We start from the raw sequence: 27,926 nt of genomic DNA, 5'->3' as shown, positions 1-27,926 counted from the left end.
TTTACACAAAAAAAATACTTAAACTTAGATGCTCAAGTGTATGAACGAGGGTGTATTTTTAAACACACATGAAACATCAAAAATAGGGTGGGATCACTGAATGGAGGAAGTCCATCCGTTCACCCATTCTATGTTGTTCAAGCGTCGTGTTAACATTGATGTTGAGGTAGTACTGCGTGGTCGAGTTGAAACGCAGCCAACCTCCCTCTATCACTGGATCGTCCTCAGGGGTGGGGTTCCTGTCAACAACACATTTCGCTCGATTATATAGTATTGAGTGATTTTTGAGGAACGGGGAACATCAAATGTTACTCCGTCATTCACAGTTATATGTAATAATTCCAAACGTAATTTTAGATTTATTCGAGTGATATTTTACTATAAAAATACAGCGACCAGACACTTTATTAAATGCGTTTTACTTATGCCAATATACATTTCGGGTTTGCACCCGTCTTCAGCTGGCAAATTACATGTATCTTCAGTTTCTACAGTGGTACAATATCGACAGCAGTTTGGATGCTGCAGCTAGCCTGTGCAAAAGCAACGATTCCAATCATTTACTTCAATTCCGAGAGTTTTAAGTTACGCACTATCAGTTGTTCATTTTACTTACATTCTCCTCTCCTTGTTTTTTCTTGGCTTTTCTTCTTTTTTGTATCAGTACAAACACTTTTTGTCACGTGTTTTATACAGTCGCACAGCGTTATCTGCCGTGTTGTCGACTAACAGTTTTGCTTACGTACAAGTAGTTTATCTATGGAGAGAGTTATATGTTACGAAAGTTTTGAGGTTCTAGCTAAGCTACTGTTTACTAAACATTGACTTGGGTGATACAAGTACTCTAAGTACGACCTATACAAAGTTTTCTTTGGTTACTTAGGTAAGATTGAAGATAATAAACTAACATAACAACATTTATAAAAAGCAGTAATTCATACACTTACAATATAACAAAGATAGAATTAAGATTTTTATGTTGTATATTATCACATGCATTTGTTGGGTTTATATTAGATTATGTTATTTCTTGATTGTGGTTTGATAAGTAGAGTGTGGAAGTTTTTCAGAAATATTCGGTTTTGTAACTCTGTTTGGTCGTTAAGTATGTCAGAAGCAGATGCATGTTTATGTGAATAAATTTCGATTTTGTCTAGAAGGTTTATTCTTTTTCTTTCGTTGGCTTTGTTTATTCGAGTTGGTGATTAGGGTACCACGTTTGTATTTACTCCGTTTAGATACAACCAACGACGAGCCTTACATTAAAGTCACCGTGTTCAAAGTGACACGTCTGTTACTGATACAAATGTGCTAGATATTTATCGTTAGTAAACACGTCGAAGTGATTAAGAAAGACACAGATAAACACAAGTCTCGACTAAACTTCATGCTGTTCGCATTTGCACCTTTCAGTCACAATGCGGGTTTTTCACTGTGCTGAGTCTCTAGTACGAGAGTACACAATATTTTCAGGCCACGTCAAGTTATTTGACCACTACTCTGTCTAGTGCTATCATCGTCGAAGTTTTGGAGAGGACAAAGAGTAGTTTATAAAACGCGCTTCCTCAACTTTATGTCTTGAAAGATCTAAATACTGATAACATGTGTTGTTGCAATAGAAAAAAGCACACACGACAAAGGAATTATCCTAATGTGACGGAAATCGGTAGATACGATGTACTCGTACAGACAAAGAAAGGATCACAATTTTAGTAAAATCGGATGATTTATTCTATAAAAAGGGCATTAAAATTGAGGAAGTCCTCTTGAGGTATATCGTGCCAGATTCTGTCCAATTTGCGCGTTAGATCTTCAAACCCTCGAGATGGTTATAGGGCCCTAACCATAAAGCTCAAAGGTTTCTCAATTTGAGAGAGATCCGGTGACGTTGCTGGTCGAGAGAGGGTTAGTCGAGCATGAAAACAAGCAGCAGAAGCTCTCGCCGTGTGCGGTCGAAATGATCAAATGTAAGCCCAGGATGGCTTCCCGTGAAGGGCAACAAAACGGGGAGTAGAATGTCATCGGCGTACCGCTGTTCTGTAAAGATGCTGCAGATGACAACCAAACGTATCCTGCTATGAAATGGAATCCCACCCCAGACCGTAACTGCTAGTTGTCACACCGTATGGCAGCGCCAGTGAGGATGGAATCCAAACACTGTCTGAGGCGTCTCCACACACGTCTTCAGCTTGGAAAGTCGTTATTTAGAGTAGAATTGTCTTTACTGATGAGTCTCGCTTTGAACTGAGACTCGATGAGCACCGAGGACAGCAGTACGATACCAACCTGACTGTCACATGCCATACAGTCTGACAAACAGGAGTGATTGTCTGTGGTGCAATTGCTTCTCATAGTAGGAGCGCTTTGGTTGTCCTCCGCTGCACCCTTATAGAGGTACGGCCACGATATTCTACGCCCCGTTTTGTTACACTACATGGCAAGCTGTCGTGGGGTTTCAGGAAGATAATGCCCACCCTCACATGGTGAGAGTTTCTAATGCTTATCGTCAAACTTGCCAAACACTAAGTTGGCCAACAAGATAGCCGGATCTCTTTCCAATTGGAAAAGTGTGCAGCATTATGGGCCCTGTAACCATCTCGAGGTTTTGATAATCTAAGATGCTAGCTGGACGGATTTTCGCAAGGTATCCATCAGGAAGACATCCAACAACTCTGTCAATCAGTACCAAGCCAAGCCAATAATTCGTGTGTGCATGTACATCGCACCTAACACTTTCCGTCCCATCCGGATAATTATCTGAAATATTCTACTACTTTATCACCTTCATAGCTTTAGCAACGTCATTCCGGAAACAGGTCGTGCCTCACATGAAGCGCTTCGTCTGATTTACTCATACGGTCAAGAGCCGCTAAATTTCGCACAGGCCAAGCAGACAGGAACAGAGACAAATTTTTCAGTCGGTGCTTCATTCAGACAACGATTTGTCTGTACAAACACTATCCCTACAGGCAAGTCTGTTCAATTATCTGAGCGTGTAAAGGTCCCTTTAGCTTAAAAGCAACTACTGAAATCGACAAAAGGGCAAGAGAATGGAGAGTATAAATACGTAACTCTCAAAATATGTTAGTTAACGAATGTAAAATTGACCAAATTTATAGACAGCATGACTGTTGTATAAAATAATCAGACGTACGCAACGTTAAATTGGCACAGTGGGCAGACAAGTTGACTTGTTAGAAATACATGCAGCTTTCAATAATGTGCAAAGTAGATACTCACATGTACTTGGCAAAGTTAGTCCAGAGCCTGACCATGACGTTGCGCACTTTCTGCTCGTCTGAGGCGGGGTCCAGATTCTGTCCTGGTCCAGCGGTTTTGAAGAGCGAGTCCAGGTCGGCCATGTGCGGTGCCCCTGAAGTAAAGAAGAAACTGAGTCTTACCGTAGTTTGTGGAATGACGACTGCTATTAACTGACATTAAACTTAGTACCTAAATTCGTTTGTGGCTTTCTATCTTGGAGCAAAGGCAGACTAGACATCTGCCTACAACATATCGCAATATCACAAGCAAACCTTTTGCGAATCGGAGGTCGTATGGGCAATATGTTACGAAAATCTAGTATACAATTACAGCTGTACTCGCAAATCACTTTACGGTGTGCGGTAGAAGGTTCTCCTGACAATACTATCTTTTCGCCTCCGCCCAATGCGGTTCGCAAATGGCGCATGTAAAAAATAATTGTCGGTAATGTTAATGGTTAATGAAAATACCCTCAGTGATACTATTTCACATTCATTGTGTTACAACCAGTTTTGCCCATGCTACTCAAGTTACCGATGTGTGGTAACGTCGTGATGCAAATGATCTGGTCTTACTTTGTCATGATTTTAGCACAGCCTCTCTCGTAGTGTCTACCACTGGAATTCGTTGAAGTATACCCGTAACGTTCTATCGCCAGCTAAACGATCCCGTGACGATAAGCGCTGGTCTCCATTATTTCTTCTGTATCCAATGATACAAAAAGTATGTGTATGTATGAAAGTCTGTATGTGTGGTCCATACCTACTCCTAAGCCAGAGATAGAAGGAGAGTAGGAGATAGAGAGGGAGGAAGAGATAGGCAGTGGGGAATGAAGCAGATTTCAACCAAACTAACCATTAACTATGTGTAAAGAAATACTATAGGGATAACAATCACAATCTTCTATTAAGATAAGTGAAGAAAGAAGGGAGGAACTGGACAGATGACAGGGGAAGGAGTGGACAAACGTAGAGGGGAAGAGTATATGGACAAAGAAAGGAGGAGGAGATGGGCTGAGAAAGGGAGGGAAATGAGACAGAGAGGAGGAAGAGGAGGCACTCTACAAAGAATGGGAAAAGAAGAAGACGGCCAGAGAGAGGGGGTTGGACATTGAGAGTGTGGAGGAAATGGAGGAGGACATAGCGGGGGAGGAGGAGTAGATGGGGGGGAGGACGTACATGGGGAGGAGGATATAGAGGGGGGGGAGGAGATAGAGGAGGAGGAGAAGATGGAGGGGGAGGAGATGATAGGCAGTGGGGAATGAAGCAGATGGACAAAGGAAAGAGCAAGAGATGAACAGAGATGGGTAGAGGAAGAGATGGACAGAGACAGGGAGGAGGAGGAGATAGACAGAGAAAGGGGACAAGGAAATTAATAGTGAGAGGGGCAGAAGGAGGTAGACAGAGAGAGGGGTGGGAGGAAATGGACAGCGATATGGGGGTGATTTGCCCCAAAAGTGTAATCGGAAAGCAGTGATTTTTGTCACCTATTTAAGATTAATTTGTTACATTTATTTACGTTGAAATCAACCATCAGTCCCTGTGTCAAGCAACAGTCCTCATAAGTCATCCTGAATTTCTCTGCAGTCTTTCTACAGACAACAGCATCGTCTACGACCAGCCTCTGGGAGATTTCCATGCCATTCACTGGACAATTTATGCAATTTATAATAATGAACGGCCTTACCATACTTCCTTGGAGAATGGTCAAACATCCGCTTACATCTGAAATTTTTTCTCCGTTTAGAACGACATGCTGTATTTTAGGTGCTACGAATTCTTCAGTCACAATGCTGTCCTGATATGTCGTAAGTTCTTACTTTCTTCAGTAACCAACATTGCGGAACCGTTTCAAACACCTTCCGAAACTGAAGGAAACCGACCTCATTCTGAGAGCAGGTATCTACCGTGTTCTGAGTCTAGTGAAGGAACTGTGATGGATAATGATGATGTTTACACAAGAATATAACAGCTCATTAGTACAAGCAGAGTACTTACCAGGCAGACCGAGGTCTGGGCTGCTGCCGGAGTAGTCGTATTGGTAGTAGAAGACGGGGTACGTGTTGCTGGAGCTGATAAGGTGCACCGTAGTGTCCGCTGGCTCACCGTTGTTCAAATCTGTCATCATCTGCCGAAAGTGTAATACAAAATAGATATACTGCGGAACACATGTCACTAAGTTCCTCTCGTGTTTTTCATTCCAAAAAGCTAAACACAAAACTTTTCACGATCATTTATTTCGATACAAAAATGTCATAGACGTTATTAGACAATCTTCTGCATCCTTCTCCAAATTTCGCTATAGAAGTACCTTCTTCTGCTTGCTTTACAGTGATTAAAACTGAATATCTACATTAATAGTGATATCATTCTACGAGCATCACGATTTAATTACTGGTACAATTACAAAAATATGGCTTAATTTATTTCGATCCAAAGACACTATAGACGTCATTAGACGAACCACGGCGTCGTTCTTTAGGTAGAAATGTAACGTGTTCTGCATAATTTATAGTGATTAAAAGCCTTATATCTAGACCATATCATGGACCGTATGAATCTGGGAATTTAATTAATGTGGTCATTAGAAAATAGCAGACAGAAATCTTATAATGAATCCTATACAGAGAGACAGTAACTTCAATGGATACGGACGACTGGATGTGTGATTTTGTTTCATTAAACTTTTCAGGATGCTAAACAACAATTTGTTGACATACATACATATTCTAAAGGCTAATGCCTTGATGGTGCAGCCACTTTTTTCTGTCATTGGCTGTTCGTTTTAGTGCCATGTGGTTGTCATATCTTATCTTCTTTTCCAGGCCTTGCAAACACTTTATCCTAGGCCTTCTTTCTCGTTTCTTTCCCAGAACGTTCCCTTCAAGAATATTAATGATAAAGATATTTTGTCTGATAATATGTCCAATAAATTTTATTTTTCTCTTTTGGATTTCCCTTAGTAATCTGCTCTCTTCGTTGACTTTCCTCAAGACGTCCAGGTTAGTTTTTCTTCCGACCAGCACGTTCCTGTCAATTTTCGCCATATCCACATTTCGGCAACTTAGATTCCTTTCCAGTTTACCTAGAGTCCAAGTTTCCCTTCCATAGAGCAGAGTACTCCGTGTAAGTGATTTTGGTCAGGATTTTCCGACATCGGCTGTGATATATTTGCTGATTAAAATGTTTCCCTTACACACAAATGCCTGCTTTGTCAGGGGTATCGTTCACTTCATTTCCATTAACAATCTGTCTTCTGTGATTATACTACCGAGATAAATTGTTCCACCTGCTCAGTTCTAAGGTCATCAATTTTTATATTCGTTTTAATTTCTGCCATATTTTCCTTCCCACCATTACTTTTTTCCGTTTGTTCACTTTTAATGTCCATAGTTTAGGAGTGTCTAATAGGACTTTCAGCGTTCTTTTTCGGAGTCAGCAACACTCACGATGACATCAACAAATCTAGTACAATGTATTCTTTCCCCATTTGCTTTTATTCCCTTTGTAAAATTGTTGTACTGTTTTTTGACGTACTTCATGAATCTGAAAAACAAGACAGAATTCAGGGAAAGTAAGACAAGACTTGGGCGCTTTTTCGATGCAGTGAATCTTGACTCGGAGAACAGGACAGCGACTGGGAGAGCGTGAACAGTTTGACATCGACTTATAGCGGTTAAAGACGATTCTGAAAAAAAAAAAAAGTTTCTAGTGTGACCGTAAACACAGAGTTAGGAGCATATAGACATGCTTAGTTATGTCAGGCACAACTAACTTGGACGATAGTATGGAATGTAAAACATTTACAAAATTTGAATCAAACCAAACCTCAGCAGCAATGAAAAGTGACGAATAAACATGGCGGGGTAGCATGTGAGAACTACATTGTTCAAAAGAATTGGGGGGACACGTGTATCAATGTCCGGTGTGTTAAATCTATTTTCATACAGGCGGTACCAGTGGTCTTACTGCATAGCCTCAGATCTTCGCTTTCACTGCATGCAACAACTAAAGCCATTCGCCATCTACCGGCTGTGTTATGCGTTATAGAATCAAGCGCTCCCTCAGAAGGATTTGATTATCGCTGTACAACTGTGTCTAGTGAAGTACACAGACGTCAGCTGTCGGTTATGGACATTGTATTCAACCAAGCACATGCAGTGCGACTTCCTAATGCAGCGAAAGTTGCAAGGACAGTCTGTTTAATCCCAGAAGGATGGACTTTCCATCTTGTTGCTGCAGATGCCGATCTCTCACCATCTGTTAACGCAATAGGGAGACTGGTCAGTCACGAAGCGGGTTGAACAAAGTCACTCACGTATTACCACACCACGAGAAGACTGATGTCTGCCCATCTCTGCGTTGCGGTATCATACGCTACCTCCAGAGCACTGCAAGACTACCTCAGGAGGACCACTGGAGCTTCTGTTTTCGATCGTACTGTAAGTACTCCACTTGACACTTCAGCACCTCGAACCACGCCTTGGTTGTAGCATTCCCGTGTCAACTGGCAACTTCTTAATTGGCAGTACCTGTTTCTCACAGACGAGTCTAGATTCCCCCTGACACAAAGTAATGGCCGTGTTAGTATGTGGAAACGCCGTCGTGAGCGATGGCTACCAATGAGTAAATCAACAAAATCGCCCAAGGTTCTGCGATAATGTGTGGAGCCATCATCGTTGACTATTTTGATACAGGGGTACCTGTGGTCGTACTGCATAGCTTCAGATCTTCGCTTTCATTGTATGCAATAGCTGAAGCCACTCGCCATCTACCGGCTGTGTTGTGCGTTTTCACGTTTCTTGTCGTTCCCCTTGGTCGTCCTACGGACAGCACATCGATCAGATCTAGTTCGACCATGCGGTGGCTGCTATATACTGTAGTGGTCCAGAATTCCTTCTCATGCACGTTAATATCAGGGCACATGTGGCGTGAGACACAGGTGGTGTCTTGTGAAGCATAGGCATTGAAGTAGAGGAATGGCTTGCGGCGAGTCCCCTCACGAACTTTTCGAACATGTATGGGACTTGCTTGACAAACGTGCCGTGTTCGTACTTTTCCTCCACAGACTCTCCAAGAACTCTCAAGGAGTCTCAATGAAGAGTGGGAACGAATACTACAGGGTGACCTCCACAAACTTGGTGTCAGGCTGTGTTAAATGCGCACGGAGGGCATACACGTTATTGAATTTCTCAAAATCGAATGAAAAGCACCTAAGATGACGGGATGAATGAATGTTTCCAATTTGTTTTCAACGCCGGCTAGAAATTTCATTTCTTATTACATAAATGGATGAGGATGTAATAATGTTTCGTTGTGTGTCAAAATTTTGAATGCTATAGGTATAGTACGGTAAGATATGCAGTCTTCAGTTATTGTTCAGTCGAGTATGACAGACAAATTCGTGGTCCCGTAATTCTTTTGGGCAGTATAGTTGCTTCAGTGAAGCAAGCATAAATACTAAGGACGTTTGTGGGGATGAAGATTATCTCATAATCGAACAACGAACAGAGTATCTAAACGGGCAATAGCTTTTGTAATTTCTGACTTCGCGGCCACGTTTGTGACATTTCTACGCTTGTGGTCTACGACAAGTCGTTTTCTGGGAAAAGAACGCTTTCTTCAGGCTGGATGTGATATGTTGAACATTCACTAATCATCCTAAATGGCGGTCTTTATGTAGCTAGATCGAGGTCGCGCAATTTCCCCACGGTGGCCGATTTTTTGCGACACCAATTACAGAGGTATTTTTAGAAGTCCTGCGAGGATAGCAGGAGAAAGGGGCTAGAGGAAATTGGTACATTCTTCTCTTGATTCTGACTGGATGAAAGGCCGAAATGTCAAAGAATTTCGTAGAACGATTTTCCGTTCTTGCAATCGCGATATCGTCTGCAGCTCTCGTGATGTATAGAGCTCGTGTGGCCTCTGGGCCATGAAAATTTGAGAGTGATCTTTTTGCGTGGCCCTTCTCCTGTTTTGTTTAAACTGTATTCCGGTTTCGATGTCGTTGTGATCGCTGGAGGGCTGCTGATGACCAGTTGGAAATGGTGTATGTACTACTAGAGATACAGGCCTATGTATTCCGCTCCAGTGGCCGAACATCCGAATCTTACCTGAAAGTGATTTAGATAGCTACAGATGTTTTAATTATAGACTTTGGAGTCGTAAGAAGTTTATTCCTGTCTCTCACGTGAAAGCAAGACTGATGACCATTATTTAGGATGACTAGTAGTATAGCAGAGCAAGGGGAAGACCAAGGAGCCAATAACGACCGCTAATTCATACGTATAAATATATTTGTAAATAACCGTAGGCTACCCAAGAGTACCATAAGAAAGTGTAGACTATGATAGTTTTCCTAATAGCCTTAATCACTTAAGGTCATAATCATGTTATCTGTACGTTAAATGTGTTGCAATCCTATTGGGCGTTACCTCTAATCGACCGCTTTGTTTGCGTACGCTATCTATGTCTTGTTAGATTACGCCAGAGACTGGAAGCGGTGAACGTTCTACAAAGTAAGTGAGGATATAAAAAGAACCGCGTAACCTAAGGAACATTTTTGTCCTACGTAGTTATCCTCCTGCTTGTTACTAAAAAGCAAACAGTATTGATCGCAAAATTGAAATTGTCTGTTTAACTCAAGTTTCATACGAAAATTGCTGTTTTGTAACGTGAAAGAGAGCGAAGTTATAATAGAAAAAATACTACAAATTTATCGTATAGAGTGATAAAACGCAATTTCCTCAACAACAAAAAGTAACATCAAAACGCAACGGAGAAAATATCAAACATCGTGACAATACTTCATCGAGCTTATGTAAAACATATTATTCATAAATAACATTCGCCCTTAACAATTATAACAGGGACATCTTGACTTCGATCATGACGAACGTTCTATTCAGTACAAAATAACAACAAATGTTTGCACATGTAAACTGTATTTGTATCAAAAATAATTGCTTTGGTTACATAAAAGCTCAAGTTACTCGGTCAACTAATTTTTACTACTTACAAATTGAAATTTGTATTTTGTAAGGATGTAAAACAGAAAATGGACCAACACTGAGGTATGGGTGGTTCTGGTTACGTGCAAAACAAATACAACTAACCGCGGAAAAGTTGAGTAAGCCCTACCGATATAGCTTGTGTATGAGGACGACAAATAATCTTTTGTGGATTTAAATCTGAAAAATGAAAAACATAAATTTTTAATTCATTTTACTTCACACGTACACACATAGTACTAATTTTACTGATTTACTTTCACTGGCTCATATATCATAGCCACAATAATGTTGTCATCTGATTTATTTGACTAAGCTACCTGTACCAGTCAAGGATTGTGTTCGTTCACTACAAATATCACACATAATTTAGTGAATATTAACACTATTAAAATTATCAGTGTTTATACTTATATACAAACACCTTTCAAGTCTTACGTTTATCTTTGATGAAAGGTGTAATTTTCGGATGCATCGTTCTACAACGACTGCAAGACTGAACACGCTAATAAAGAGCAGATATTTTAAGCACCATGTTCCTCAATAGTTCTTTTTGCAAAAATATTATCTCTAATATACGAGGGCTATTCGGAAAGCGAAAACGATCAGTCGCGGTACGGAAACCATGGTAAAAAGACAAATCTGTTTTCTTTACTACCAAATAAAAACGGCTCTAAGCATTATGGGACCTAACATCTGAGGTCATCAGTCCCCTAGACTTAGGACTACTTAAACCTAACTAATCTAAGGACATCACACACATCCATGCCCGAGGCAGTCGCGCGGTTCCGAACTGAAGTATCTAGAACCGCTCGGCCACATCGGCCGGCTGTTCACTACGGTTAGCTACACATTCCAGCTAGAGGTACTTCTCAGCATAGTCACCGCTTCGATGTCTGTCTTTCATAGCGTTGTGCCAGCTGTCAAGTAAACTCGTCATAGAAGGCAGCCTCCTGTGCTTTCAGAAAATTATCTACGCTGGACGGCAGCTCGTTGTCTGTGGCAAAATGTCTTCATAGCGAGAGGTTCGTTTGAACAGACAGAAAGACCAGTGGAACCAAGTCCGGGCTGTATCGTGGGTGATCAAACACTTACCATCGTCAACGATGCAGGGTCGTCCTCATTACCCTGGCAGTTTGCGGTAGAGAGCTGTCATGAAATGCGTGACAGTCTCGTCATGTGGGGTTGCAGTCACTGTTCGCTCATAACCGAGAGTGACGTGGCAATGTCCACGTGCATCCTAGAAACACTGCCCAGTATGTCTATGCAATGTTTCATCGGATTTTCACTGTGCTTTCCATTTCGCGAGAGATCGTTCCTTACTTTCCAAATGTATTTCTTTCATCATAAGGTATACGGAACTAATGCGTCATTCAGTACAACAAATGAAGTAATCGTAGTGCACCATCTGATGAAGAATGTTAATGCCCGAAAATCGTTGCGAACAAGAAAATCATCTCAAAACTCACCACACGACTTATCGTCGTTTGACAGGCATATACTTCCTGAACATCTAAATACATCAGGGATATAAAGAAGGGAGCGGCCTGAAAGTTATTTATAATTAATATAGAAACGAGTCTGCTCTTACAAGTCAAAGGACATGAAAAGGAAGCGGCAATTCACAAGGGAATCAAACAGGGTTGTAGCCCATCCTCGGTGTTATTCAATCTTTAGAAAGAGAGAAACAGTAAAGGAAACTAAGGAGTAGTTTGGGAAAGCAATTAAAGTTCAGGAAGAAGAAACAAAAAAATTTCGAGTTTGCCGAAGACATTGTAAATTTGTCAGAGTCAGCACAAGACGGAAGATCAGGTGAAGGGAAATGGATGGTGTCTTGAAAAAAGCTTATAAGATGAAAATCAACCAAACTAAGGCAAGGATAAAGGGTGTGTAACCAAATTAAATAACGTGGTGCTGAGGCAATCAGTTTAGGTAATGAGATGATAAAAATAGTAGACGAGTTCTGCTATTTTTCGGAGTCCAATAACTGGCTATGGACGAGGTACAGAGTATACGAAATGTAGACTGGCAATAGCGAGGAAAGTGCTTCTATGAAAAGGGATACTTTTAACATAGAAAGTTAATTGTGTTAGGAAGTCTTTTCTGAAGCTATTTGTCTGGAGTGTAGCCTTGTACGGAAGTTAGTGTGGACAATAAACAATTCAGACAAGAAAAGAGGAGAGGCTTCTGAAGTGTGGTACTACAGGAGAGTGTTGAACATTAGATCGATACATCGAATAGTTAGAGAGGAGGTACTGAATCGAAGTGAAAAAAAATAATTATGGCACACTCTGACTAACAGAAGGGACTGGTTAACAGGATACTTCATGAGACATCAGGGAATCGTCAACTTGGTACTGGAGAACTGGGGATAAAATTTGCAAAGGGAGACCACGTTTTGACTATGACAAGGAGGTTCAGATATATGTTGGCTACATTAGTTAGGCAGATATGAAGTGGACTGCACAGAATAGACAGCTCAGAGAGGCCCATTAAACCAGGATTTGGACTGAAGGATACAACAGCAGCATGTAAAATTTATCTGAGACGACATTCATCCAGACATTCATGGCTCAGAATCATGGTGCTGGTGACTCCTACACTGAGTGCCGGAACTCCTCCTGTCGGGCGTGAATAGACTCAGAAAATCGTTGGCAGTCCCGTGCAGAAATAGTGAGCCATGATGCCTCAATAACTGTCTATAATTGCTGAAGCGAAGCGGTGCATGATTCTGTGAACGAACTGACCTCTCGATTATGTCCCACGATTGTTTGATGCGATTCAAGTCGGGCGATCTGGATGATCAAATCATTCGCTCGAATTGTCCAGAATGTTCTTCAAACCAGTCACGAACAACTGAGTCGAGACATGGCGCACTGTCATTAAAAAAATTCCATTGGGAACACGAAGTCCAAGAATGGCTGCAAATGGTTTCCAAGCAGCCGAACCACCATATCCAGTCAATGTTAGTTTAGTTGGACCAGAGGACCCAATAAATTGCATGTGAACACAACCCTCACTATTATGGAGCCGCTAGCAGTTTGCACAATCCCTTGATGACAGCTGAGGTCCACTACTTCGTGGGTTCTGCGCCATGCTCGACCCCTACCATCAGTTGTTACCAACTGAGGTCGGGTTCCAAACGATATGATCACGAGTCCGAGAGACGCGCTACAGGTGATGTCGTGTTGGCAGCAAAGGTTCTCGCGTAACTCTTCTGCTATCACAGCCCATTAGCGCCAAATTTCACCACAGTGCCCTAACGGGTATGACAAAGAAGAAGGAGAAACATATGCTGATTTACCAAAATCCTTATTAGCCAATTCAGAAATATGGTAAGTGCGAAAAGCAATAATGTCTCTGTCAACAAAGCTTTCAAGTCCAGGAACATTTGGTACTCCTGTACCACCACGAACAATGGCTACGGTGAACCATCCGTTACCATGACCAAACGAATCGTTTATGTCTAAAGTAAAATTAAGTCTAGAACTGACGAAAACAGCAGGACCATCCAGCAGAGCTTGTGCAGCGACAGACTTAACTGGAATACGATTCTTCTTGTCTCCAGCTGTTGTAGCAAATTCGATGTTCTCGATGGTCTTGTAGACTGTTTGTTTAGAACGGCGGCGATATCTTCTGTACGGCATCTTGGCAGCGTTCAATGCAGTTGCCTGTGCAGCAGCAGCAGCGCGACTGAGCCGCTGCGCGGCGCTCGCTCGCTTATATACATGTCCGAACACGCGTGACCTTGCCTGCTGGCGGAACGTTATCCCGTACGCGGGCACTAGTCTCACTAGGTGCCCGCGAACGCTGTGCGCTACAGGTGATGTCGTGTTGGCAGCAAAGGTTCTCGCATAACTCTTCTGCTATCACAGCCCATTAGCGCCAAATTTCACCACAGTGCCCTAACGGGTATGTTTCTTGTACGCCCCACATTGATTTCTGCGGTTATTTCACGCAGTGAAGCTTTTCTTTTAGTACTGACAACTGTAAGTAAATGCAGATGCTTTCAGCCATTAACTGAAGGTCGTTGGCCACTGCGTTGTCCATGATGAAAAGTAATCCCTGAAATTTGATATTTTCGGCACAGTTTTGACACTGTAAATTTCGGAATATTGAATTCCTAAAGATTTCCAAAATGTAACGTCCCATGCGTCTGCGTTCGTAGTCTGTTAATTCCAGTCGTGTGGCTATAATCACATCGTAAAACCTTTTCACATGAATCAACTGAGTAGAAACGACAGTCCGCCATGCTTTGCCCCTTTATACCTAGTGCACGCGCTACTAACGCCATCCGAGTATGCGCGTATTACTATCCCGAGGCTGTTGTCGCCTTAGCGTATTGTTAACACTTTACTATGGTATAACGGACTACTCACGGCGGCGTAGGGCACAGCGTCGTCAGCGGTGATGGTGGAGACGTTGCCGAAGTAGAAGGGTCTGATGAGCTCCGCGGCCGCCTGCTTCGACGCCGCGCTCGGCAACCGCAGCTGGAGGTCGATGGCCCCCTCGAAATCGTTGTTCAGCTGGTTCACCGTCCCCTCGTCTAGCACGTCTGCCACAAAAACAGAAGCGTTTCTCTCGCCAAAACACACTTCACTCTAGACAAGACAGCAATAGCTAAACACAGAATAGAAGACACGGTGGACCCTAACTCGAAGGACAAAATTTCAGAAGTTGTTCAGGAAAATTTTGGTACAGGAGAGCCGCGTTCTCCAGTCGTTCGATAAAGAGCAAATTGGTTTCGGTTCATTTCTTACCATAATTTATTCTGATACCTGTATTAAACTGAAAATGTCTGCACAACGGTATGAATGTCAACTACATGACCTGTGTGACTTGTTGTAAACAAACTTATTCCACTTCAACGTCGGCACTTTCTGCTTGAAACTGTGATTCCACATTAAGTCTTAGCCTTCAAGCTTGAAGTCTTTGCTGCTCGGTTGTTTCTTTTTCGGCAGTGTTGGTTGAACGTTAACAGTGATGAGCGGTTGTCCAGTCCACGCTGAATGCAGTGGCATAGCGGTTTTACAGCGCTATACGCTGAGGTGACAGAACTCATCGTATAGCGACATGCACATATACAGGTGGCGCTAGTATCGCGTACAAAAGGTATAAGGTTTCCGACATGATTATAGCCGAACGACGGGAATTAACACGCTCTGAACGCGGAATGGCACTTCGAGCTAGACGCATGGACATCCCATTTCGGAAATACACTCCTGGGAATTGAAATAAGAACACCGTGAATTCATTGTCCCAGGAAGGGGAAACTTTATTGACACATTCCTGGGGTCAGATACATCACATGATCACACTGACAGAACCACAGGCACATAGACACAGGCAACAGAGCATGCACAATGTCGGCACTAGTACAATGTATATCCACCTTTCGCAGCAATGCAGGCTGCTATTCTCCCATGGAGACGATCGTAGAGATGCTGGATGTAGTCCTGTGGAATGGCTTGCCATGCCATTTCCACCTGGCGCCTCAGTTGGACCAGCGTTCGTGCTGGACGTGCAGACCACGTGAGACGACGCTTCATCCAGTCCCAAACATGCTCAATGGGGGACAGATCCGGAGATCTTGCTGGCCAGGGTAGTTGACTTACACCTTCTAGAGCACGTTGGGTGGCACGGGATACATGTGGACGTGTATTGTCCTGTTGGAACAGCAAGTTCCCTTGCCGTCTAGGAATGGTAGAACGATGGGTTCGATGACGGTTTGAATGTACCATGCACTTTTCAGTGTCCCCTCGATGATCACCAGAGGTGTACGGCCAGTGTAGGAGATCGCTCCCCACACCATGATGCCGGGTGTTGGCCCTGTGTGCCTCGGTCGTATGCAGTCCTGATTGTGGCGCTCACCTGCACGGCGCCAAACACGCATACGACCATCATTGGCACCAAGGCAGAAGCGACTCTCATCGCTGAAGACGACACGTCTCCATTCGTCCCTCCATTCACGTCTGTCGTGACACTACTGGAGGCGGGCTGCACCTTGTTGGGGCATAAGCGGAAGACGGCCTAACGGTGTGCGGGACCGTAGCTCAGCTTCATGGAGACGGTTGCGAGTGGTCCTCGCCGATACCCCAGGAGCAACAGTGTCCGTAATTTGCTGGGAAGTGGCGGTGCGGTCCCCTACGGCACTGCGTAGGATCCTGCGGTCTTGGCGTGCATCCGTGCGTCGCTGCGGTCCGGTCCCAGGTCGACAGGCACGTGCATCTTCCGCCGACCACTGGCGACAACATCGATGTACTGTGGAGACCGCACGCCCCACGTGTTGAGCAATTCGGCGGTACGTCCACCCGGCCTCACGCATGCCCACTATACGCCCTCGCTCAAAGTCCGTCAACTGCACATACGGTTCACGTCCACGCTGTCGCTGCATGCTACCAGTGTTAAAGACTGCGATGGAGCTCCGTATGCCACGGCAAACTGGCTGACACTGACGGCGGCGGTGCACAAATGCTGCGCAGCTAGCGCCATTCGACGGCCAACACCGCTGTTCCTGGTGTGTCCGCTGTGCCGTGCGTGTGATCGTTGCTTGTACAGCCCTCTCGCAGTGTCCGGAGCAAGTATGGTGGGTCTGACACACCGGTGTCAATGTGTTCTTTTTTCCATTTCCAGGAGTGTAGTTGTTCTGAGAGCCACAGTGGCAAGAGTGGGCCGATGATACCAAGTTTCAAGCGGTGGCCGGCAGCATTCACTTAACGACTGGGAGCATTGGCAGTTGCGTACAGCTGTCACTGCTGACAGGCAAGTGACAATGGGTGAAATAACAGCAGAAATCAATATGGAACTTACGACGAACGTTATCCGCTGGAACATTGCGGGTGCCTTTACTAACAGCCCGATATCGCCTGCAGCTCTCCTCTTAGGCTCGTGAGCGTATTGGTTGGACCCTAGATAATTGGAAAATTGTGGCCTGACCAGATGAGTCCCAATTTCAGTTGCTAAGAGCTGATGGCAGGGTTCGAGTGTGGCGCAGACCACACGAAGTTATGGACTGAAAATGGTTATTGTCAGTTACTTACAAACTATCTGCAGCCGTCCATGGACTTCATGTTCCGCCACGCGTAATAGCCGCGCGGTTTGAGGCGCCATGTTACGGATTGCGCGGCCCCTCCCGCTGGAGGTTCGAGTCCTTCCTCCGGCATGGGTGTGTGTATTGATCTTAGCATAAGTTGAAGATAGTTTAAGGAGTGTCTAAGTCTCGGGACCGATGACCACAGCAGTTTAGTCTCTCAGGAATTGATACACATCTGAACACTTCATCTTCCAAAACGATAGTTTAGATTTCATGGATGACACTGCGCCATGTCACCGAGCCACAATCGTTCGCGACTGACTTGAAGAACATTCTGGACAATTCGAGAGAATAAATTGACCATCCAGATAGCCCGACATGAACCCCATCGAATATTTATGGGAGGTAACCAAGAGGTGATTTCGTATACAAAACCCAGCACCGCAACACTTTCGCAATTATGGACGGCTGTAGAGCAGCAAGACTCGGTATTTCTGTAGGATACTTCCAACGACTTATAGGCCCCATATCACGTCGAGATGTTGCACAACGTCGGACGAAAGGAGGTCCGACCTAACGTTAGGAGGTGCCCCACTACTTCTGTCGTCTCAATGTACTGAGCCTTTCCCATATCGCGGCAACCACATCACAGCGATTTTGTATGTGAGGATTATTGCATTACTCTGTGTTTTGCGTTGTACGTTCTGGTGACTGCATATTACGGGCCTGTTCACTGTTATGAAAGTATTTTCATGGAAAAACATGTAGTGTGTGGAGAAAATAGAATAAATCATAAATCTATTACTACCTCATGAATAATCATGGAGCGCATAGTAGCACGCACAGAAAAGCTTAGAAATTACTCCCGAACAACCTTCTAAATGTAGTCTGATTCACACTGTATACCTAACGAAACAAATGAAGAGAAAGGAATTTACGGTACAACTTACGAAAAGGAAGCAGAAGTTTATGTACAACATCGTCGAGCTTCAACAGAAGGCTAATTTAATAATGGAAGGAAATTTGAAAGATAAAAATTATAGTATCAGATCAACAAACAAGAAACAGGTTCATATATATATATATATATATATATATATATATATATATATATATATTGCAGTAGCTATGCTAGGGGGAAGATTTTTTTCACAGAATAAACTAGCATGGGGAACTGTATCAAACCTACCTTCTGACTGAACACGCAATAATAACAGAAACACAAATCATAATTATAAAGTTATAAGTCTGTTCATCAGTTCTACAATAGAACATGTGAATTTAAGTGATTCCCAGCTAATATAAAAACAGGTTGTCCAATGAACGCACTTTTCGCTTCGTGCCTCAGTGTTCAAATGCAACCTTATCTTGTAACAGTATATTTATAAATTACGCTGTCTTAAACTGTTGTAACTCGATAATGACCAATACCAGGTTTGAACTTAGTTGTAAAAGAAAAAGCTGTTATTAGTATTTTTTATCAATGCTAATGATACTGTGTTGTACGTCTTTCCAGAATAGCTTGAAAATTATTGTGAGAATACGCTAGCTGTAGTTATTAAAAATCTGTAGTTACGTGGTGCCATTCCGACGTACATAATTCAGTGTGTCGTTTCATGCGAGAAGTATGTTTGTTTTTATGATTTGCCTTTTTCATGTCTGCCTTTTATCCGAGTGATGATTCTCTCTCTCTCTCTCTCTCTCTCTCTCTCTCTCTCTCTCTCTCTCTCTCTCTCCATACTGTTTGAACTATAGCAAGCAGCACAGCTGTCATCTCTTACATTTATCACCAATATCCATTCTTCCATTTAAATGAATTCCATACTGACTAAATTTTTAAACTGTGTTTCACTTTTGATGTTAGTGAAAACATAACTGACTTTACGTTTCAATCGTCTAAGATATCTACGCACAGCTAAATTTATACCATAACTTATCATTTCACTATTTATCTTGGTAAGCAGGGATGTCTAGAGGACAAATATAAGGATGCAGACGTATATATCACTAGGGGTAAGACAGATACTGTCTACAGAAAAATTAAAGCGACCTTTGCAGAAAAGAGAGCCGGTTGTATGAATATCAAGAGCTCAGACGGAAAACCAGTTCTAGGGAAAGAAGAGAAGACAGGAAGATGAAAGGAGTATATAGAGGATCTATACAAGAGCAATTTACTTGAGGGCAATGATAAGGAGATGGAAGAGAACTTAGATGAAGATGAAATGGGAGATATGATACTGGCTTAAGAGTTTGACAGAGTGCCAATGTCGAAACAGGGCCCGGCAGTAGCCAACATTTATTCGAACTACTGATATCCTTGGGAGAGCCAGCCATGACAAAACTCTACCATCTGGTAAGCAAATCGTATAAGACAGCCGAAATACCCACAGATTTCAAGCAGAATATAATAGTTCCAATCCCAAAGAAAGCAGGTGTTGAAAGGTGTGAAAATTACCCAACTATCGGTTTAAAAAGTCATAGCTGCAAAATACTAACACGAATTCCTTACAGACGAGTGGAAAAACTGGTAGAAGCTGACCTCGTGGGTGATCAGTTTGGATTCCGTAGAAATGTTGGAACACGTGAGGCAATACTCATCCTACCATTTATCTTAGATGATAGATTGTCTGTACCCGTGGTCTAGGTGTAGCGTCTTTGATTCGTAATCATTACATCTTCGGTCCCGGGTTCGATCCCCGCCACTGCCTAAAATTTGGTAAATAATCAGCATTGGAGGCGGCCGTAGACTTCCGGCATAAGAAGCCAACCTCATTCTGCCAACGGCCTTGTCAAAGAGGGTGGCGGAGCGGAAAGAGGTTCAGGGCACTCTCTTGTCCTAGGGGTGGGAAATTGCCCCTAAAGGCGGAAGAATCAGCTATGATCAACGACATGAGGATGCAGAGGGCAATGGAAACCACTGCATTAAAGACACGTAACGTGTATCCACAGGACATGTGGCCTGTAGTGGAAGAGGTGTCATGATGATCTCTCCATTGGCAAAAGATTCCGGAATAGTCCCCCATTCGGATCTCCGGGAGGGGACTGCCAAGGGGGAGGTTACCATGAGAAAATGATTGAATAATCAACGAAAAGATAATGTTCTACGAGTCGGAGCGTTGAATGTCAGAAGCTTTAACGTGGTAGGGAAACTAGAAAATCTGAAAAGGGAAATGCAAAGGCTCAATCTAGATACAGTAGGGGTCAGTGAAGTGAAGTGGAAGGAAGACCAGGATTTCTGGTCAGATGAGTATCGGGTAATATCAACAGCAGCAGAAAATGGTATAACAGGTGTAGGATTCGTTATGAATAGGAAGGTAGTGCAGAGGGTGTTGTTCTAATCAGAATCGACAGCAGACCAACACCGACAACGATAGTTCAGATATACATGCCGACGTCGCAAGCTGAAGATGAACAGATAGAGAAAGTGTATGAGGATATTGAAAGGGTAATGCAGTATGTAAAGGGGGACGAAAATCTCATAGTCATGGGCGACTGGAATGCAGTTGTAGGGGAAGGAGTACAAGAAAAGGGTACAGGAGAATATGGGCTTGGGACAAGGAATGAAAGAGGAGAAAGACTAATTGAGTTCTGTAACAAGTTTCAGCTAGTAACAGCGAATACCCTGTTCAAGAATCACAAGAGGAGGAGGTATACTTGGAAAAGGCCGGGAGATACGGGAAGATTTCAATTAGATTACATCATGGTCAGACAGAGATTCCGAAATCAGATACTGGATTGTAAGGCGTACCCAGGAGCAGATATAGACTCAGATCACAATATAGTAGTGATGAAGAGTAGGCTGAAGTTCAAGACATTAGTCAGGAAGAATCAATAATCAAAGAAGTGAGATACGGAAGTTCTAAGGAATGACGAGATACGTTTGAAGTTCTCTAACGCTATAGATACAGCAATAAGGAATAGCGCAGTAGGCAGCACAGTTGAAGAGGAATGGACATCTCTAAAAAGGGCCATCACAGAAGTTGGGAAGGAAACATGGGTACAAAGAAGGTATGGGTAACAGAAGAAATACTTCGGTTGATTGATGAAAGGAGGAAGTACAAACATGTTCCGGGAAAATCGGGAATACATAAATACAAATCGCTGAGGAAGGAAATAAATAGGAAGTGCAGGGAAGCTAAGACGAAATGAATGCAGGAAAAATGTGAAGACATCGAAAAAGATATGATTGTCGGAAGGACAGACTCAGCATACAGGAAAGTCAAAACAACCTTTGGTGACATTAAAAGCAACGGTGGCAACATTAAGACTGCAACAGGAATTCCACTGTTAAATGCAGAGGAGAAAGCAGATAGGTGGAAAGAATACATTGAAAGCCTCTATGAGGGTGAAGTTTTGTCTGATGTGATAGAAGAAGAAACAGGAGTCGATTTAGAAGAGATTGGGGATCCAGTATTAGAATCGGAATTTAAAAGAGCTTTGGAGAACTTACGGTCAAATAAGGCAGAATGGATAGAATTTCTAAAATCATTGGGGGAAATGGCAACAAAACGACTATTCAAGTTGGTGTGCAGAATATATGAGTCTGGCGACATACCATCTGACTTCCGGAAAAGCATCATCCACACAATTCCGAAGACGGCAAGAGCTGACAAGTGCGAAAATTATCGCACAATCAGCTTAACAGCTCATGCATCGAAGCTGCTTACAAGAATGATATACAGAAGAATGGAAAAGAAAATTGATAATGCACTAGGTGACGATCAGTTTGGCTTTAGGAAAAGTAAAGGCACGAGAGAGGCAATTCTGACGTTACGGCTAATAATGGAAGCAAGGCTAAAGAAAAGTCAAGACACGTTCATAGGATTTGTCGACCTGGAAAAAGCGTTCGACAATATAAAATGGTGCAAGCTGTTCGAGATTTTGAAAAAATTAGGGGTAAGCTATAGGGAGAGCCGGGTCATATACAATATGTACAACAACCAAGAGGGAATAATAAGAGTGGACGATCAAGAACGAAGTGCTCGTATTAAGAAGGGTGTAAGACAAGACTGTAGCCTTTCGCCCCTACTCTTCAATCTGTACATCGAGGAGGCAATGATGGAAATAAAAGAAAGGTTCAGGAGTGGAATTAAAATACAAGGTGAAAGGATATCAATGATACGATTCGCTGATGACATTGCTACCCCGAGTGAAAGTGAAGAAGAATTAAATGATCTGCTGAACGGAATGAACAGTCTAATGAGTACACAGTATGGTTTGAGAGTAAATCGGAGAAAGACGAAGGTAATGAGAAGTAGTAGAAATGAGAACAGCGAGAAACTTAACATCAGGATTGATGGTCACGAAGTCAATGAAGTTACGGAATTCTGCTACCTAGGCAGTAAAATAACCAATGACGGACGGAGCAAGGAGGACATCAAAAGCAGACTCGCTATGGCAAAAAAGGCATTTCTGGCCAAGAGAAGTCTACTAATATCAAATACCGGCCTTAATTTGAGGAAGAAATTTCTGAGGATGTACGTCTGGAGTACCGCATTGTATGGTAGTGAAACATGGACTGTGGGAAAACCGGAACAGAAGAGAATCGAAGCATTTGAGATGTGGTGCTATAGACGAATGTTGAAAATTAGGTGGACTGATAAGGTAAGGAATGAGGAGGTTCTACGCAGAATCGGAGAGGAAAGGAATATATGGAAAACACTGATAAGGAGAAGGGACAGGATGATAGGACATCTGCTAAGACATGAGGGAATGACTTCCATGGTACTAGAGGGAGCTGTAGAGGGCAAAAACTGTAGAGGAAGACAGATATTGGAATACGTCAAGCAAATAATTGAGGACGTAGGTTACAAGTGCTACTCTGAGATGAAGAGGTTATCACAGGAAAGGAATTCGTGGCGGGCCGCATCAAACCAGTCAGTAGAGTGATCACAAAAAAAGAAAAAAAATATTAAGGAGAGGCAAACCTACTTTTTTAGCATTTGTAGACTTAGAGAAAGTTTTGACAATGTTGACTGGAATACTTCCTTCCAAATTCTGAATGTGACAGGGGTAAAATATAGGGAGCGAAAAACTATTTACAATTTGTATAGAAACCATATGGCAGATGTAAGAGCCGAGGGGGATGAAAGGGAAGCAGTGGTTGGGAAAGGAGTGAGACAGGGTTGTAGCCTCTCCCCGATGTTATTCAATCAGCATATTGAGCAAGCAGTCAAGGAAACAAGAGAAACATTTAGAGTAGGATTTAAAATCCATGGAGAAGAAATAAAAACTTCGAGGTTTGCCGATGACACTGTAGTTCTGTCAGAGGACCTTGAAGAGCAGCTGAAGGGATTGAACAGTTTCTAGGTAGGAGGATATGTTGTTGCTGTTGTTGTGGTCTTCTGTCCTGAGACTGGTTTGATGCAGCTCTCCATGTTACTCTATCCTGTGCAAGCTTCTTCATCTCCCAGTAATTACTGCAACCTACATCATTCTGAATATGCTTGGTGTATTCATGTCCTGGTCTCCCTCTACGATTTTTACCCTCCACGCTGCCCTCCAATGCTAAACTGGTGATCCCTTGATGCCTCACAACGTGTCCTACCAATCGATCCCTTCTTCTAGTCAACCGAGCGAGGTGGCGCAGTGGTTAGCACACTAGACTAATCCCGTCTCCGGCCATCCTGATTTAGGTTTTCCGTGAATTCCCTAAATCGTTTCAGGCAAATGCCGGGATGGTTCCTTTGACAGGGCACGGCCGATTTCCTTCCCAATCCTTCCCTAACCCGAGCTTGTGCTCCGTCTCTAATGACCTCGTTGTCGACGGGACGTTAAACACTAACCACCACCACCACCACCACCTTCTTCTAGTCAAGTTGTGCCACAAACTCCTCTTCTCTCCACCCTATTCAATACCTCCTCATTAGTTATGCGATATCCCCATCTAATCTTCATCATTCTTCACCACATTTCGAAAGCTGATATTCTCTTCTTGTCTAAACCATTTATCGCCCATGTTTCACTTCCATACATGGCTACACTCCATACAAATACTTTCAGAAACGACTTCCTGACACTGAAGTCTATACTCGATGTTAACAAATTTCTCTCCTTCAGAAACGCTTTGCTTTCTATTGCCAGTCTACATTTTGTATCCTTTCTACTTCGATCATCATCAGTTGTTTTGCTCCCCAAATAGCAAAACTCCTTTGCTACTTTAAGTGTCTCATTTCCTAATGTAATTCCTTCAGCATCTCCCGACTTAATTAGACTATATTCCATTATCCTCGTTTTGCTTTTGTTGATGTTCATCTTATACCCTCCTTTCAAGACACTGTCCATTCGGTTCAACTGCTCTTCCAAGTCCTTTGCTGTCTCTGACAGAATTACAATGTCGTCGGTGAACCTCAAGGTTTTTATTTCTTCTCGATAGATTTTAACACCCCTGCTCCGGATTTTTCTTTTGTTTCCTTCACTGCTTGCTCAATGTACAGATTGAATAACATCGGGGAGAGACTACAAACCTGTCTCACTCCCTTCCCAACCACTGCTTCCCTTTCATGTCCCTCGACTCTTATAACTGCCATTTAGTTTCTGTACAAATTCTAAATAGCCTTTCGCTCTCTGTATTTTACCTCTGCCACCTTCATAAGGTTATATACGTCGAAGAAGCCTGGAGATACTGACAGATTTCAAATAGATTATATAATGATAATACAGAGATTTAGGAACCTGGTTTTAAATTGTAAGACATTTCCAGGGGCAGATGTGGACTCTGACCACAATCTATTGGTTATGAACTGTAGATTAAAACTGAAGAAACTAAAAAAAGGTGGGAATTTGAGGAGATGGTATCTGGATAAACTGACTAAACCAGAGGTTGTACAGAGATTCAGGGAGAGCGTAAGGGAACAAATAGCAGGAATGGGGAAAAGAAAAACAGTAGAAGAAGAATGGCTAGCTTTGAGGGATGAAGTAGTGAAGGCAGCAGATGATTAAGTAAGTAAAAAGACGAAAGATAGTAGAAATCCTTTGATAACAGAAGAAATATTGAATTTAATTGATGAAAGGAGAAAATATAAAAATGCAGTAAATGAAGCACGCAAAAAGGAATACAAACGTCTCAAAAATGAGATCGACAGGAAGTGCAAAATGCCTAGGCAGGGATGGCTGGAGGACAAATGTAACGATGTAGAGGCTTATCTCACTAGGGGTAAGATAGATACTGCCTACAGGAAAATTAAAGAGACCTTTGGAGATAAGAGAACCACTCTTGTGAATATCAAGATCTCAGATGTAAACCCAGTTCTAAGCAAAGAAGGGAAAGCAGAAAGGTGGAAGGAGTGTATAGAGAGTCTATACAAGGGGGATGTACTTGAGGACAATATTATGGAAATGGAAGAGGATGTGGATGGATGAAATGGGAGATACGATACTGCATGAAGAGTTTGACAGAGCACTGAAAGACCTGAGTCGAAACAAGGCCCCGGGAGTAGACAATATTCCATTGGAACTACTGACGGCCTTGGGAGAGCCAGTCCTGACAAAACTGTACCATCTGGTGAGCAAGATCTATGAGACAAGCGAAATACCCTCAGACTTCAAGAAGAATATAATAGTTCCAATCCCAAAGAAAGCAAGTGTTGACAGATGTAAAAATTACCGAACTATCAGTTTAATAAGCCACAGCTGCAAAATACTAACGCGAATTCTTTACAGACGAATGGAAAAACTAGTAGAAGCTGACCTCGTGGAAGATCAGTTTGGATTCCGTTGTAATATTGGTACACGTGAGGCGTTACTGACCCTACGACTTAACTTAGAAGGAAAGGCAAACTTACGTTTCTAGCATCTGTAGACTTAGAGAAAGCTTTTGACAATGTTGACTGGAATAATCTCTTTCAAATTCTGAAGGTGGCAGGGGCAAAATACAGGGAAGGAAAGGCTATTTGTACAGAAACCAAATGGCAGTTATAATAGTTGACGGGCAGGGAAGGCAAGCAGTGGTTGGGAAGGGGGTAAGACAGGGTTGTAGCCTCTCCCCGATGTTATTCAATCTGTATATTGAATAAACAGTGAAGGAAACAAAAGAAAAATTCGGAGTAGGTATTAAAATCCATCGAGAAGAAATAAAAACCTTGAGGTTCGCCGATGACATTGTAATTCTGTCAGAGACAGCAAAGGACTTGGAAGAGCAGTTGAGCGGAATGGATAGCGTCTTGAAAGGAGGATATAAAATGAACATCAACAAAAGCAAAACGAGGATAATGGAATGTAGTCGAATTAAGTCGGGTGATGCTGACGGTATTAGATTAGGGAATGAGACGTTTAAAGTAGTAAAGGAGTTTTGCTATTTGGGGAGCAAAATGACTGATGATGGTAGAAGTAGAGATGTCATAAAATCTAAACTGGCAATGGCAAGGAAAGCGTTTCTGAAGAAGAAAAATTTGTTAACATCGAGTATAGATTTAAGTGTTAGGAAGTCGTTTCTGAAAGTATTTGTGTTGAGTGTAGCCATGTATGCAAGTGAAACATGGACGATAAATAGTTTAGACAAGAAGAGAATAGAAGCTTTCGAATTGTGGAGCTGCAGAAGAATGCTGAAGATTAGATGGATAGATCACATATATAATGAGGAGGTACTGAATAGAATCGGAGAGAAGAGGAGTTTGTGGCACAACTTGGCTTGAAGAAAGGATCGGTTGGTAGGACATGTTCTGAGGCATCAAGGGATCACCAATTTAGTATTGGAGGGCAGCGTGGAGGTAAAAACCGTAGAGCGAGACCAAGAGATGAATACACTAAGCAGATTCAGAAGGATGTAGGTTGCAGTAGGTACTGGGAGATGAAGAAGCTTGCACAGGATAGAGTAGCATGGAGAGCTGCATCAAACCAGTCTCAGGACTGAAAACCAAAACAAAAAGAACACCATCAGAATCTGAAAGAGAGGATTCCAGTCAACATTGTCAAAAGCTTTCTCTAAGTCTGCAAATGCTAGGAACGTAGGTTTGCATTTCCTTAATCTAGCTTCCAAGACAAGTCGTAGGGTCAGTATTGCTTCACGTGTTCCATTATTTCTACGGAATCCAAAGTGATCATCCCCGAGGCAAGTAGATGAAGTATCCACACAAAAGTTTTGCTCACACTTGGCCAGCTTGTTTATATTGTCGTTAACATATAAAACTCAGACTTTCTGCAGTGGTAACACTGGTTCCCATTAGATAACCGAGATTAGCTGTTTTCGGACTTGTCTAGCAGTTCGATGGGTAACCGTCCGGGCTGTCGAGTGCTGTTGGAAACTCCTTGTGAGGCCAATTGAGGAGCTATTTGACTGAGAAGTAGCGGCACTGGTCACGAAAACTGACAACGGCCGGAAGACGGGGTGCTGACCGCATGCCTCTCCCTATCCACATACAGTAACGTCTTGAAACTGAGGATTACACAGTGGACAGTCGGTACCGTTGGGCCTTCCGAAGGTTGTTCGGACTGTAAGTTATAAAACAGTGTTTACTTCTGTATTCTGACTTTTTTTTTACTCTAGTTTTTCGCATGTTCTTACATTACCTTAAGCTGTTGTCAATGTGTATATTACAAAAGTGGGCATATACTGGATCGCTGTCATCGACATCCACTATAGGTAGGAGAACTGGGCGTTCGTATTACGCACCTCCGCCCACCCTG

At 42.7% G+C, this 27,926-nt stretch overlaps 1 protein-coding gene across 1 annotated transcript; it reads right to left on the bottom strand.

Moving 5' to 3' along the window:
• LOC126339798 (uncharacterized) lies at positions 1-27,926 on the bottom strand. Its single transcript, XM_050001662.1, has 5 exons — positions 27,913-27,926; positions 14,650-14,825; positions 5,259-5,388; positions 3,241-3,373; positions 1-239 (listed from the first exon to the last, which is right to left on the bottom strand). The coding sequence occupies exons 3-5, from the start codon at positions 5,386-5,388 to the stop codon at positions 77-79; spliced, it is 426 nt and encodes a 141-aa protein (XP_049857619.1). The 5' UTR covers positions 14,650-14,825; positions 27,913-27,926; the 3' UTR covers positions 1-76.

The sequence above is a fragment of the Schistocerca gregaria genome, chromosome 1 (assembly GCF_023897955.1).
Source record: "Schistocerca gregaria isolate iqSchGreg1 chromosome 1, iqSchGreg1.2, whole genome shotgun sequence".
In the NCBI taxonomy this organism is placed as follows: domain Eukaryota; kingdom Metazoa; phylum Arthropoda; class Insecta; order Orthoptera; family Acrididae; genus Schistocerca; species Schistocerca gregaria.
Note: the sequence above shows the minus strand (reverse complement) of the source record. Positions and strands in the feature narration are given on the sequence as shown.

What these genes read in the sequence shown, in the direction of transcription:
- LOC126339798 (XM_050001662.1), bottom strand. Translation starts at nt 5,388, where the DNA reads ATGATGACAGATTTGAACAACGGTGAGCCAGCGGACACTACGGTGCAC. An exon ending in CCCAGACCTCGGTCTGCCTG is followed by an intron (nt 3,374 to 5,258) that starts GTAAGTACTCTG and finishes TCTTTACTTCAG; the next exon opens with GGGCACCGCACATGGCCGAC. An exon ending in ACTAACTTTGCCAAGTACAT is followed by an intron (nt 240 to 3,240) that starts GTGAGTATCTAC and finishes TGTTGTTGACAG; the next exon opens with GAACCCCACCCCTGAGGACG.